The sequence below is a fragment of the Cylas formicarius genome, unplaced genomic scaffold (genome assembly GCF_029955315.1).
Source record: "Cylas formicarius isolate icCylForm1 unplaced genomic scaffold, icCylForm1.1 PGA_scaffold_9__14_contigs__length_23061073, whole genome shotgun sequence".
NCBI lineage: Eukaryota > Metazoa > Arthropoda > Insecta > Coleoptera > Brentidae > Cylas > Cylas formicarius.
In genome coordinates, this window is record NW_026844365.1 from 11,610,771 (window position 1) to 11,626,711 (window position 15,941).

A 15,941-nucleotide genomic window follows, 5' to 3' on the forward strand; every position below is an offset into this window, starting at 1 on the left:
TTTTTTGTAAAACATCGGGTTCCTCACACCATCTGAGAGACTGAAAGGTCTGCTACTTCCTGGCGCCCTAAGGATAAATAGTGCTATATCTTCTTTATTATTCCCCCCCCCCCATCGCTCCAGAACTCTGAGCACTACGGGTAACTAATTTGCAAGCACCCAGCGACCCAGTTTTGCAAGAAATTCAATCTTTTTTTTTTCATTTATTTACCTCTTTTCTTTTTTCTTTGTTTTCCTTTTCTGACCAGTATTTCGCGTTGATTTTATATACGATTTAGACCAAGAGGTGCGTGGAAGCTCCTTTGCAAAAATCATAAAATAGATTCTTTTCGAAAGTATACGCACTGCTCACTAAACTCCAGATCTCGATAACGGTGCATCCTAGAGCGTCACCGTTGGTACAGATGGAATCAGCGTCGAAAAAAAAAACGTTTTTAGTTGTTGTCTGTTCTCTTCTCCGTTCTCTATTCCAGAACTTTTCGACAATAACTTCAGAACGGTTTGAGCTAGACGCTGCAAATTTTCTTTCTTTTTGACAGTCCACTAGGGGCATAAGATATTTGAAAATGAAGGTTATCAGACACTGGCAGCCATCTTTTTTTTTTTCGTTTTTCTACAGTTTTTTGGATATTGCTATTAAACAATCGACTTCAAATTTGGCACACTATTGAAATTGGGAGTACTAGGGGGTCGGGAAGTATTTTTTTAAAATTACGAGGCCGAAAAAATTCTTGAACTTGTTGATGCAGAAGATTCACCGCCATCAAATTTTATTCTTGAAAATTTTTCAAAAATGTACCGGGTGCACCGCAAATTCAAAAAACTAGGATCCCATTATTATTGAAAATTAGCTATAACTAAAAGACGGTGCTTCGGATGTCAGTTAGTTTTACATGGAGATATAGTTCGCATAAATAGCTAAAACTTTTGTATTTAAGGTTTTCACCTGTTGTATATGGTGTTCCAGATATTAAATGCAATATTCAGAAATTAACAGTTGTCTTAAATTTGCAGCTAACGACTTCAGATTTTTACGAAGGGTAAAAGTCCACACCCGCATTTCATCTGTTGGAACAGGACTTACTGAAATCTCGCAAAATATATTTTTTTTTGGTATATTTTTACTTCCAGACAAAAAATTCTCGGCAGGTATTAACCGGATCGGCAAAACTTGTGAACCGGGAAATGCGGAAGATCCGGGACCATAACTTTTATTTCAAGCGTTTTTGCCATTATATACAAGGTTTTTCAATTATAGACAAAAATCTTGAAAATCGTTCTTCGCTGTTAAATTATTAGTCGTAAATCGAAATTCGCGAAAAATATCGCCAATTGGTTTAAACAGTGTTATTGGCCACATCGAGAGCTAATTTTTGTATTTATGGTTTCGTCTCTTTTCGAGATATTTGAAAAAATCCAAATGGAAATCAACGTTTCTCGTCCCCAATCTAGGCGCGATGACGTCATATACTATTACCACGTACTGCATGTTTTCAGAAAACAACAACGAAAACTAAACGAAAACCAATTACTCTATTGGAAAAAAATCATATACCACGAAATATGGTTTATTCAATAGTACTGCAGATACGCATCAGCCTGTCATTTCTTTATCGATTTGTTCCAAACTCTTGCCCTTGGTTTCCGGCACGTATTTCCAAATGCAGATGGCGCCGGCGAACAACACGACGCAAAATATATAAAACGGTACGCATATCCCGTACGAGTCCATCGTTGCTTGAAACGTTTTGGTACTGGCGCCCCACAGCAGGCAATAGTAGATGTCGCCCATGCCGACCGCCAAACCTCGTAGATGAGGGGGGAAAATTTCCGCCACCATCAACATCGGGATCGGTTGTAGACCCAGCGACGTAACGAAGGTATAAGCGATCAGTAGCACCACGGGCACGGCGTACAAATTGGTTACGTTCACCAAAGAGAACTGATCCACCGTGAAATACACGCCTAGGGCTAAGATGCATACACCTCCACCGGCGGTAGAACATATCAGCAGCGGTCTTCTACCGACTCTGTCGACGAGACAGGAAGCTATGATAGTGACGATCAGCTGCACCGCGAATAGTACTATGGAGTAGGTCTCGGGTGAGACGTGGCGGACTTCTTTGAAGATTATTTGCACGTAGAACATAAGACTCCCCGTTCCTCCCATCTGCTGGACGACCCTGAACAGTAAAGTTATGAGGCTAGCCCGTCGGTTGTGCTTGATCCGGAACAAGTCGAGTAATTTTCCGGTTACTCCGGTCGGATCTTTGATGGTGCTTATTGAAGCCAGCTCGTGGCGACGGTTGAGTTTTTGTAAAGTTTCTTCGGCCATTTTCGAGCGTTTGCGCAGGAGGTAGTAGTATGGAGACTCGGGAAATTTGACGAACGATACGAACGCCAGTACTGGCACAGCTGTGCTGACCAAAGCCGAGTTTTTTATGGATAGATAAGATCCCACGGTGGTAGCCAAGAGGATCCCGGCATTGTAGCTGACCGCTATGTAGGCTCCTAGGAATCCCCGAATGCTGGATTCGCAAATTTCGCAAATATAAATTGGGACGGTGGCGAAAATCCATCCTATTCCGATTCCCGCTGCGAATCTGGCAACGCAAAGCCACTCAAAATTTCTCGCAAAGGCTATCGCGAGCCAGGCGGCAAAGTAGAGTGGCGACGTCATCAAGATGAAGGGTTTTCGTCCCACTACGTCGACCAAGTACCCTGCAGACAAGCATCCCAATGGGGCCCCCAGCAAGGGCATCATAGCTAGCCAAGAGCCTTCGTTGTTCGTTACAGGAGTACTGGAGGAGTGAGCGAGGAGTTTAGGGAGCGCGGCGGAGGGCCAACCGTCGTGCATGCCCGTAGCCACCACATTGAGTAGACCTAAAAATTGTTAATCGTACGTCAATGAACCAAATTTGAAAACATTTTTTATCAACGCGTAAAAAGTTTACCAAGTATAATTTTGTTTAAAAATATGTTTGTTTCAGTCAGTTGTAGAAGCTAGTATTAAGGTATAAAGATAAACACTGCCCGCCGGTGTAACCTTGTTTACTGATATTTTTTGTGATTCATTATTATTTACTTATTTACAGAAGCTTTAAGAGGCCACTGTTAACTGTGACTGCTCGTCGGACCTCCTTTGGATATGACGTCATTGTTTCAAGCTTCAAAGTTTGGAAGGAATAATAGTTAGTGTTTTTAGAAAGTGATTAAAACTCAATTTTTAATTTTTGGTGGCCTTCTATCGCTTTCGTACTTGCTAGACTATTTGCATTGTATTATTGTATTTTTTTAGTTTGTCCTTTGTTTATACTATAATTAATAGTATTATTTATAAAACTTATTATTCGTCTTGTTAACGGTAACTGCTCGTCGGACCTTCTTTGGATATAACGTCATTATTTCAAGCATATTTCAAAATTTAATAATAGTTGGGTTAGTTAGTGTTCTTGGAAAATTATTTCAAGTTCCTCCTACCACGACATTTCTCCAAGGTTAAAATTTTTAGATAGACATTGATAATTATGAAATTGGAAAAACACAGCAAGGACGTTTTTTATTTACTTATCTACTAATCACCTTGGAATTAGTATATCCCCTCCATCGATCTCACCATAGAGTTTAAAAATTCGTTGCAGAAGTGTTAGGCAGATCAATACTTGAAGATAGTATCTCTAATTTCACATAAAGAAACGAGTGACGTTTTTCATACTATAATTTGGTGAGAGATCTTGATTTAAGTATCATTAAAATCCGCCACTTACCGAAGTTTTAGACATTCCAACTTAATGCCATGTTACGCACTTACTACTTTTCTATTCCAAATTGTGCATTTTATTTACTAGTAATACCTGTGAACACGGCGGCATATTGAACAACCCTGCTGTCGGAATCGGGAACGCTATATGTCATCTAATCGGCTTTTGCGTCGGTACGCTTTAGAAGTCGAAGTCCGAAACACTAAATTGGGTGCAATTTCATTCCAAAACACCCGCTACACGCGTATTATATTGTTCGTTAAAAACGCAGCTGATATGGCTTACCATGATGTGTCATTAACATTATTTTGCTTAATGGTTACTATTGGACATACGTTGCAAATCCGATAATGGGCTTTGACGTAACGTAAGCCAATTAGCAAAGCAAGCACTTTTGGTAAAGTGTTCGAAAAATAGTTTTTCCTGAAAAGATCTTTAATGTACTTACGATTGAATGTTCATGGGATGTAGCGCAACAATTTCCAGAGAAAGAGTACTGTTACGGTACGAGTCCACTGTATTTTAGGCGTTTATCAAATCAATCGGTGATATTAGCTTTAGTTTTTTTAATATTTGGACAAGCAGATAAGATTTGGAAACTGGGCACCACACCTCATTGTCTTGCCTATTGCTGTCGTTATTCTCTTACGCAAAAAAAAAATCAGTGGCGCTACAAGCATTTGGAGCTATTTTTCTATACTGCTATGATCAGACTGTAACGTTTGCAACTATATGCGCTTATATACTAGCTTGAGCTGTTCATTTGTGACTGAGTTTGGTACAGCAAAAATTTTCCGCCAAGACGTCAGCACTGGCGAGCTTTATCCATGGTTCCCGAATCGCCGGTATTTCCACGCTTGACTTGCTGAAAGTGTTTTTATTATTTTTTCGTTTGTCATTTTGTGCTATGTTCAACATTAAGTATGATTTTGTTGTGTTCTTCGCCATTTAGTGGACATTTAATCTCTATAATATATCCCTCTCAGATCTTTGATAGGTCTTTCAAAAATGCAGTAAAACCTTATGTTTCTTATTACATTTTTACCATTTTTGATGACAAATATCGGGAAGGGTTGTTAGGGATTTCTTGTTTTTTATGTTGTTACCTTTTTGTGAATAGTCTCAGTTGGACATGAGTTTAAGTTGAAGCAATAAGCAAAACAAGGTTTTAGTTCATTATACAACTATACAACAACAAAAAAATCAAAATCGAATCATAAACAAAGATTTTACAAGGGTGCACATGTCTCAAGTGGGACACACTGTATATTTTCACTATGCGTCTAATCTTTTCTAAAATACCTTTTACATAATTATGGAATCGTTAAGAGCGAGGATAGGCATTCACAAATCTATTCAGAGATTTCTCATTAAAGCATTTTAGGGCAAATCTATTTCAATATCATTGAATTGAATTTAGCAGTCCCTTATAGTTATTGATGAGACTCATGAGAGAGATTAGTAAAACATTTCTAAAAGCTTTGTATCAAATGTGTTTAAACATTTATAAAACTGTTTATGCTTGAGCTAAATTTATTTTATAATTGTTTTAAAATGATTTTATTGGTGGTGCAGGTTCCCACAATAAAAATAATTTTTTATTTTTTGGAAGAGCTTTACAACAACATTTTACAGTTGTTCTGAATGTTTACTTTTAAAACAATAGTTGTAATATTTTTTTTATCCTATGCAACATTCCAGTACAGCTTATTTATCATTTTATGCTAATTCGGAATCCAGTCTACTGCCAGATTATAGAATGTCGGGTGGTCAAATTTCAATTTGGAAAGAACTTAATGGTAGAATGGATTTTAAATTCATTAAAACCTACTGTAAATCAAATAGTTGAGACATCGTTATCCACTGTTAAGTTGGAATCTATCATTACAGATTTAGAACATTAAAATGTGAATCTTCTGAAAGTCAACTAAACCTAGAGGATTTCTAACCTTCAACAACAACTTTGTTTTCGCGATGAATTTTCCTAACCAACCACCTTGGCATAATTGGGAAAAATCAAATTAATAACAATAATTTATATTATTGCAACATCGGACTTGGCAATCAAAGTGTGACAGAACAACATGAATTGTTTTTTAGTTTTATTAGGAACAAAAAAAATAACAAAATTTTTTTTTTCAAATTTTGTAAATATGGGAAAAATGGAAAAAAGTGCTTTAAAATGTCAGCTACAAATAATAATGTCAGTACAGTTGACGTGCTCAGAGTATTTTACAATTAGCACAGTAACAATGTATATAAAGAGAGCATCATGAGAGCAATAAACAAATCGTTTTTGGAGTTATAGTGTAAAAATATTTTTGAAGTTGTCGAAGTCCTATATAAAACACATTGTTTTTAACTTAAACGCTTTCAAGGCTGCTGTAATGCTGTTTTACCGCTAATAAACTTTTGAAACTATACTTATAAAATAATTTTATAGAATTGTCAGAGAACGTCAACGTCAAAATTCAAAGCGTGGGAAATATCTCCGAAAACATCCTATTGCTCCCAAATACGTGCGGTAAAATCCCGGAAATGTCCGAAGTGACTCGGATTCATGGGAAACGAAACTGATGTGGTAAAGTGACGCTTCCCGCACGCTAGATCGGTGCTTAATCAGGTATTTTACAGACGGGAGTAGAAAATAATATATTATGAAACAACTGCGGTAAACGGATTTGACTCACGAGTATATTTGACACGAGGGACGCACAGCGGAGCGAGTGACTTGAAAAGTCTACCGGACGTGTTGCATACTATACTTTTTCTACGACCGTTATTTTTTGGGCAAAACAACGCGAATTCATTCACTGACATCACCGTCAGAATTGACAAGCTTCAAAATTGTGGCATAGTTAGTTTGGCATTATTTCCAATATTAATATTGTGGACAGTGTAACGAAATATTAATCGATCTTTTATAGAAGGTGGCGAATTAGGATTATTTATTACCTAAAACAAAAATGCCGAACAATGTAGGATTCTTCGCTCATTCACAAACCTAACGCTTGTTACTTTCCCGATGCCAACATAGACCATAGACAAAGTCACAATAATTGAAATTAAAGAGGACCAAGGTTTCACAGACTTCGTTTTAGTAGTTTACTTAAAATATGTCTATTATTATATGAAACTTTCATGGAGACAAAGGATTTTTGAAATATTTTTTTTAGATTGGCACAATTTTTAAAATTTAATTTTGAGTTAGTAATTTTTTGCTCTTTCTTTTGAAGTTAAGGAAGTCTTGTTCTTTAGGAAATTAACATTCTTACCACTCCCAAACACCAGAACACATGATTTACTTGGATTAAGTTGTGGTTTGAAGGTCATCATTAATGTATGTTTCAAATTCTATCTACTTGTATGCAATTGTTTTGTAAACTTCCGCATTTTCCATGCTTCTAGCGCCATATTAAAGGTGATTTTTAAACTAAAAAACTACATTAAAAGTTGTTATATAGTAAGGTATATGACAATTTTCAGCGCGTTTGTGCTGGTAGCATTCCCAACTTGCCTCGACAATGTCTAATGATGCTATCACAAGGACATTGGCGCATAAGCTTGCTAGGTAGAAGCGAATTTCTTTGAAGTACTTAATTCTTGTTTTTTTTTTGGATCTCTACAAAATATTTAGTGTTTATAACACATGAAGTTGTTTAACGTAGTAATGGTTAGTCAATTTCAAGGGAAAATCTACTTAAATTTCTACAACATTCAAAAAATAGTTTGCAACCAACTCATTAACAGACAAATACATAAAAAAAGAGTGTGCGGGGAGCGTTGAACTTGTTAAAATTGAAATTTGACAATAGTAAAAGACGGCCAGTAATGGGGAATCTTGTCTTGCTCATACCCAATTAAATAAATATGTATATAATTATTTATATAAATATAAATAGACCTTTTCTGGTTGATATATACATACATAGACAAACATATGGAATACGAACATATTTAGTTTAAAAAAAAATCATGTGAAGATAAAATTATTAGTAGGTACTTCCTATTCACAAGATAAATACTCAAAACCACAAATAGGTAGAAAACCTGAGAAATAACATAAAGCCATTGCTTATTGTAATTATCTGCTATTAGTACTAACGTGTATGACAAAGAAAAGGATGCCCATTTCTAGTCGTAAGGATACCCATTTCTAGTCGTCTCTTTCAAAATAAAATTTTGTCTGGCAAAATCGATATCGGCTCCCTTGCCCATCGAGATCACTGGCGCGAAGAGAATGCAGCTCGCACTGTACCTACACAAAGTCCTGCGTATTTATACTTAGGAGATCCTAAACTCTGACGATTATCTCGATCGAGCCGCGTACCGCCGCATTTAATTGCCGCGAAACAAAAACCCGCCACACGAAACTGAACCATAATTAAAAGCGGCAATTAAACCCATTCCTATCCATAAAGCAATTACGCACTTCAATCTTCGCAATTAAAACAATTAAACAATAAACTAAAAACCGCCTGCCTAATTGGTCGATAAATCTAGATGGAACAAATAAACACATTTTCTAATTACGCTCGCTGTCCGCTTCCGCGCTCTCTGGCGGACGACATTCAAACTAATTAAAAGAATTTAAATTGTATTTGGCGATTGCGGCATTCGTTATTTTATTTGGTTGTATTAAAGTCGAAGAATGTTGCGCGAGAGGAGGAAATGGAAGTTGCTGCTGATTGAAAACCTCCTTTATTAGTTAATAAGAGAACATCAAGCTGTAAACAGTCAAATAAGAAGTATTTCAAACCAGTAGTACCTTGTATAAGAATTGTATTGTTATATTGGTGCTAGTTTGTAATGGCGTTCCACAAGTACCTATCCTTGGGACACTTTTTTTTACTACACACTTCTCAGCTTTATCATCACCGTTAAGCCAGAGAAAATTTTTGATAGTTACTACTTATATTGACTTATAACAATAAGCCAAACAAGGATCTAAGACTCTTGGTGGATGTTAATTGGTACCGCTTGAAAGCACAGCTTTAAGAACAAAATATTCAGATCAATTACATATTATTTTAATATTAAATTTATGTATGCCTCTTTGAATTTGACTTAAAATGCATTCAGTGCACTGAGAACCACTGTGTCCTGTTAAATGATAGGTTAAGAAAATAACGGCGTGACTTTTTAATGAACCTTAGTTACGAGGTCAACAGCTATTATAATAAAATACCAAGTAGCTTAAAAGGTGTCAGTAGCTTTACATTTAGTAAAGAGATTAATAAGGAAGTAACTGTTTTTTATAAAAGCTTATTTACTTTAACACCTTAAAAGATTGGCATGAGGTTAAGTTAGGTTAGGTAAGTAAAATGGGTTAATACATCAAGCTAAGTTTCAACTTTGCCTATTGTAATTTTAGAAACATTAAATAATAACATAATGTATAAAAATACTTTATTCCAAAAAGTCATTTCGAATGGAGAAGTACACGGTCAGATTTAAAAATTAGCCATATACTTGAACGTACAGTTAATATAAAAGACGAGCACAACAAAAAATTATCATCAAGTAAGGTCTTTATTTCGTGAAAATGTTTATACACTTGATGGGCAGCTTCCGCATGTGGAAATATTATGATGATCCAGGAAAAACTATTAAATAAATAGTTACGAAGATCAGAGATTATAAAATAATTATTTTCTTTTTTTTAAGCAATTTTTAAATCTATACGTAGTGGTACAATTAAAATTTTATTGTTAATAAACATCAGCTTGTAGGTCTCTCTATATTTTCAATTTTATATTAGGCTTTTTAATAAATAAATAAATGTTTTAATAAATAAAAGCTCTTTGACAGTGCGAGCTCTTTTCCCATAGAATAGTGATAGAATTTGGGAGAATATTAATTAGGGCGTGACAATCAATAAGAGTTTTCTGATCAAAATGAGTTTTTAGTCCATACATTGTGTAATAACCGGAATTGATACTTTTGATCACTCCGTCTGTAGAGCTGACGTACATGTAAGTTTAAGAATCAGTTGATTCCTATGACACCAATTCTCAAATTAACTCATCGTTAGATTATTATTAGCTCTCCCATTTGTCACCATTTTAAATACAATACACAACTGGCAAATAATTACAATTTTTTGACAGAGTAGAGATAGTCTTTATGGCAAAATATAAAAACCTCATCTTGAACGGATGGATTTTCAAAATTTTGTTTCCGTTTAAAAATCCTATCGATAGATATTTTTTTAACATGTATTTTATCACTTCAAACTTCAATATTTATCAAAAATGGTAATCGGTATACTATTATTGAAAATGCCGGTTCACGCCCGATTGAACTAGATATTTAATTTTATTCGAAAATGTATGATATTTTTCTGGTAAAACGAAGAATTAAGTAATGTGTTAAATATTTGGTTGATATTTTGGGGTAGGTAAATACAGTACACAAAAAACTCATACACATTAATGTCACACTCATACTGGACGTGGCAAATGGAACATAAAAGCAATCTAACGAAAACAGAAATAAAAAAGAAAATAGCAATTCTAAAATTTCTTCCTTTTTAATGAAAAAAAAATTGTACACATTTAAGAGAATCCGTATGTATTTTAATTCTTTTTTTGGAACAATATTCCTGCTTTCTCCTGACCAATTTCGTTAAAATTTTAGAATGACAATATTTTGAATTCCTATCAATTTGCGTGTATCATTTTAAATATCTTTTTAAAGAGTTTAGATTATTATAAATTTTATTCATACAATTATTTGAAGAAAATTTTGTTTCACCTCCGTTTATATAAATGAGTAAAAGAAAGTCAAGAATCCTCATTGCCAGTTTTACCTAATGTAAAATTTGCCTCACTTTTCTTTCTAGTAAAGTCTAGTAAATTTCCGAGCTAAATTTCTATATTATAAGTCCGTCGACGTTTTTATTATAAAAAAAGGCGCGCCTTCCTTCGCGAAGGCAGGCGAAGTCATCTTCAGCGTTTCGCTCGCGGGTCGAAGGTCACGAGAACTCACTGACCTGCAGCGAATAAGCCGTAGACTATGGGCTCTTCCTCATCTCCTTTTATTTAGCGCGGGGTCTACATATCGTGTGCCGCGTCGGGCATACCTACTCTCTTCCTGCTCGATCGCCTGATTTAAGTTCAATTGACTTTATTTTCATTTTGTTCCGTTGCCGCGTTTCGGCTCGGTCCGTGATTGGCAAGCGCATTACGGCGCATTTAAAATTGGAATTTGGTTATGCAGTTGACGTAGTGGATTAAACAGGGTTGTCGTTGTAACTTAAAAGAGTTGAGACTTTTAACCTTGTATCTTGGTTGGTCATTTCATAGCTGAAAGGAGTTGAAAGCAAGGGAGTGAGAAGAGAAAGGAGTTGTGAGTTTTCGAGATACACAACAAAACTCTCATCTCAAAACTCTCCAACACGGACGACAAAAAAATAATTCGCAATATAAGCTAATAAGAGCTGAGATTTTTGAAATAGATTTAATCTTGTTTATATGAATTTTTACATTTCTTATTTTGTTTTTATTAGTAAAAAAAATATGATATTTTATCAAAATATTTATAGATTTTGGAACATAACACAAGCAAGTATAAGTATAAGGCTCAACATAACATTTTGATAAATCTGCAATTTTCATATTTACTTTATATATAGTTGCACTTAACTATAACAGTGGAACGGATCCATGTTGACGTAGATCTTTCAAAGATATTTTATTGGTCATAAAAAATGTGTAACATATAAAATATGGTCACATCGCAATATTTTTTAAGATTGAAAAATTGTCTGAGCATGGTATGGAGAGATTGGTAGTCGTAGTCTAGAACAAGATAAAGAGTAAGACAACTCGAGGAAAAAACATATACTATTCTCTTCGTGAGAGTGCAACACTCTCAACAAATGTCATAAAATCACCAAATCCTGTAGTTTTTTAGAGTCAACAACTTTCGGAGCGAAATTATATTAATTTAAATATTAAAAAAGAACTGAAGATAAACGCCATTAAATCGGACACTTTTTGGTATATATCATTGAAATATTCTTTAAAAATGCTATTAAAATTTACTATTTACAAAACTTGTTGCTAACATTTCGCCAATTATCCTGTTGGCTTCTTCAGAGCTTAACTAAAACTGGCTGGTATTTTACTCTGCACCTGCTTATATAGTCTAAGGGGGGCGGATGACTGATTCACATATTCACATAAGATAGTCTTAATACTCTTTCGTTTTGAGCCTAGTTGATATTTTTCTTCCGGTCTCTCCAATGTATTCTTTGCCGCATATGCATGGAATGTTGTAGACTCCTGACATATAAAAAGGAGTTTTGTCTTTGACGGATCGTTATATTTCTTAAGAACTTTTGATATGGAGTCATTAATGTTTTAGATGTAAGGAAAAACAGTGGCAAGTGGTTTCGGACTCATTGCTCAATAGCATTAAAACACCACAACCTTCCAATGAAGGTTGCGGTGTTTTAATTCTTAGTACAGTGACTCAGGCTGAGATAGCTTTACCGCTCTGTAAGCAAGAGAGTTGACAACCTAAGATTTTTGGGCCGGGTGGTGATGTGACAAGTGTCTGTAAACACAATGACCCAATGGTAGGTCTGATATTCTATTGATATGAATATGGTCCATATAAGAAAAGGATTATAGACGCAGCATTTCCATAATTTTGGTTTAAGATGGAAGGTATATAGAGCTTTCTTTTCAAACTATATTCTTTTATAATATATTCGCGCTGACTGGTGTTAGTGGCTGGTTAGCAGTTCTAGACAAGCATTCTCCAATTAAGGTGGTTCCACATTCTCGGATTTAAATATATTTGAAACGATATCGAGAGTTTCAGGAATAGGAACCTTGGTAAAGAGGGATTCGAAACTAACTAATGTAATGCTTCTTAATTGTTCATTGAAGAGAGACTAATTAAAAACGTAATAAAGAAAGAAAAAGAAAGTTTTCCCGATAAAGGGTTTTAATATAGAAACTTGATAGAGAATATTTTGGAGAACCAATGGTGCTGAAAATAGGTCGAAGAGGTGATTTGTGAATTTTCCGTAGAGACGAGTCAGATAGAGAAGATGCTTTAATAACAAATTTAAGTTTGCATTGCGTAAATGACGTAGGATCCTTTTTAAGTTGACGATATGACCCATTTGTAAGAATTTCTTGAATCTTTTCCTGATATTCATCTGTGTTCATGACCACCTTTTCCTTTATTTTCTTTTAGGATTACTGTGTCGGGATTAGATTTTAGAGATCGTAAAGTAATGCAATCAGATGTTGGAATATTAGGTTTAGGAGGTTTTTAATTTTTAGTGATTTTTGCGGTTTCAGATTGAATTTCATTAGCTGTTTGAGATGGCTGTTTGTTTAGGATAGACGTGGGGGAATGAGGAAGTTGCAAGAACTAATTTTCGCTTGTGCGAAAGTTGGTGCGTTGATACATTCCACACTGTTTGGTAGTTGAGAATAATTTGATGGTTTCGCTAGTGTTGGCGTAAGCATTTCAAATTTCTGAATGTGATTTTTGGTAGAAGATAAACGAAGATTTAAAGCTTTGTCGTGAATCATGTTTGAAAGGGTATTGCACTCGGATGGGGTTAGGATTTAAGCAATTTCAATATGTAGAGACAAAACAACTTTACGGATTTGATCTATTTCCTTGCGGGTGTAATGAATTCGTTAGTAAGTTCAACTCAACAACAACCGAAACAGGAGGAATCCAGAAATGTTGTAAATAGTACTTACAAGTAGCTTGTGGAAGTTTCTTTGAAAAATTAAAAGCTATTTAAATTTATAATAATACGCCCGATTGCAAAAGGGAAAATCATTTTCAGCGGACGGTAAGGTATAGGCCCATACTTGAATATGTTTGAAAATGTTTGCAATCTTCAACAAACTATAGAATGGACTACAGTTCAGCCGATTGTCACAAATTTCAACCTCTTATTGGAAAGGCAACTGAAAAAATGTATTTTTGATTCCGTTCTTTAGTAGATAACTTAAAATCTGAAATCGATTTTCGTTTACATACACCCCACGACTTCACGTCTGCCGGAATGCGAATACACTGACCATCCGATTGACATTTCCCGAGCCTATCAAACCATTGCGCAATCTCCAATCGTTCCTTCGGTATTCGTACAGTTGGACATTACTGTCCGGCGAGCAAACTTACGACTAAAGTGAAGCATCTATTTCTTATCGAAGATAAGTAGAGGTCTTCTCGGTTTCCGCAGTATTGCGCGATACGAATCGCAGACAAACAAACTGCCTCGCGGTGTAGAAGTTCATGTACGTATAGTCCTCGGAAATGTCAAAGAATCTTCTGGAATCTTACGCAAAGATTGGCCCATATTTATGCCTCCGCGATGTTATCCGAGAGTGTAGCCTCGAGGCAGCCCCGATCGGCGTCGGTCAAGTGTTGTTATGGGCTCGTGAAATATCGGCTTTATCGGACCACAGCGAATACAAGGTGTTTGTCAATATTCCACATCGCTCAATAAAAAAATTCCTATAAACATCGACTACAACATAAAAAAAAACTCATCTAACTCATTACACAGCCTAATGGTATCTGCTTGATGGTAATGTGAAATTGCTAACGTCAAGTATTTGTGTCGAATGTTCAAAGTGTCGAAAAATCCCGGGGGGTGGGGGAAGTTTGGAACAGCCCACCTGCCGACAGCTGAGACGTGATACAATGATAGATAAATAAACAGAATATTTAGATTAGAACTAGCTATTTTTATAAGGATATCCGATTTAATACTAAAATTAAACAGGAATTCAGTTAATTGTAGGTGGTAAATTCATATTGTAGGAAAATGTAGAGAAGACATAGAAATAGTTTTTTACTACGACTTTAGGTATTATACACCTAAAAGGTGTAACGGAACGAGGTAAGAATGATTTAATATTTTATATTAGCTTACAAAAAAGGCATTTTGCATGTTTGGTGCAAAAACGTCGTATTTTATAACGTCATTTAACCCTTTGTAGGTTAATAATAGTATATTTTCTACTCCCGTCTGTAAAATACCTAATTCGCCTCCGATCTAGCGTACAGGAAGAGTAACTTTAGCACGTAAGTTTCGTTTCCCACGAATCCGAGCCACTTCCGACATGTGCGGGATTTTACGAAATATTAAATAAGTGATACACCCCGAAAACTTGAAATTTTGCTTTCAATCAAACTTGCCGTTTCGAAATTCACCAGTTTCAGTTAAGCTTTGAACGGATGCAGGCGGAATCCAGAAGATTTTTAAGCGGTATTACAGTAACCTGTGGAAGCTTCTTTGAAAACATCTATATAGAGTGGTCCATGGGGTAATTAAGTAAGTAATTATTGGATTCCACACGGAAAAAAAGCCAAAAATACTTTAGATTGATTTGATTTGGTAGACGTCAACTTTACCTTAGCTAGTGGCTGCAATAAATAACGGGCGATAACGACGAAAAAAGATTCAAAAAGATACTCACGAGTTAGTAAAAAAGATTCTTTGGAATGCGGGTTGCAGTGCCCTTCAATAAAATTAACCTATATTTTTTTGGAAAAAATAATTTGTTGTATGCATGGGAATTCATGTGTCCTATGCAAATTTAGCATTCGATCTGCGTCCTGTGTCTATAAAACAAGCAACATTTTGCTAATTCGTATTCGGATTATACCTATCTAGTATCGACTGTGAAATTACAAAGTTTCTGTATTTCGATATAAAAATCACGTCATTCAAACGTAAAAGCTATTTATCCTTTTCTATTTGACAATCGACCGTTTGCTACATCCACATCCCGCCCGAAACGAGACTCACCGAGACTTTCCGAAACAGGACCGAACGCCGTTCGGGATTTTCGACGCTTTGAACATTCGGTCCTTTGTGGTGCCGGTATTGCGAGTATTCACGTTTAGGGGAATGAATTGTATGATTGTCTGGATAAATTTAAGGTCCTAAGGTCCTAGTGATACTATCTAGAATGTCTGAAATAACTTTGCCAGTTATTACTTGCTGCAAAGCTGAGTGCTCAGTAGCCTGCTGAGGCATAAGTGCTGCAGTGTAGGCTACCTTCTTTCATTTACAGGTAGGCTCTTTAGAAGTTTGAGATTGATTTTATAAACACCTTGTGTGTGACCTTTCGATTTTTAAATGTTTAGCCGATAAAATCGGGTATCGAAAAATTGAATCTCCGTGAA

The 15,941-nt window shown here is 35.5% G+C and overlaps 1 protein-coding gene across 2 annotated transcripts; it reads right to left on the minus strand.

Annotated features, from left to right (window-relative positions):
• Positions 1-1,539: 1,539 nt before the first annotated feature.
• Positions 1,540-4,002, minus strand: LOC132707267 (facilitated trehalose transporter Tret1-like). Of its 2 annotated transcripts, none has more exons than XM_060679056.1 (2): positions 3,855-4,002; positions 1,540-2,883 (listed from the first exon to the last, which is right to left on the minus strand). In XM_060679056.1, the coding sequence occupies exons 1-2, from the start codon at positions 3,913-3,915 to the stop codon at positions 1,595-1,597; spliced, it is 1,350 nt and encodes a 449-aa protein (XP_060535039.1). In that variant the 5' UTR covers positions 3,916-4,002; the 3' UTR covers positions 1,540-1,594. The 2 variants fall into 2 exon arrangements, with proteins under 2 accessions (XP_060535039.1, XP_060535040.1); XM_060679057.1 differs by having other exon boundaries at positions 3,768-3,899.
• Between the last annotated feature and the right edge of the window lie 11,939 nt (positions 4,003-15,941).

Coding starts and splice junctions, on each gene's coding strand:
- LOC132707267 (XM_060679056.1), bottom strand. CDS start 3,915: ATGACATATAGCGTTCCCGATTCCGACAGCAGGGTTGTTCAATATGCC. Junction 2,884..3,854: donor ATATGCCGCCGTGTTCACAG/GTATTACTAGTA, acceptor AACAATTTTTAG/GTCTACTCAATGTGGTGGCT.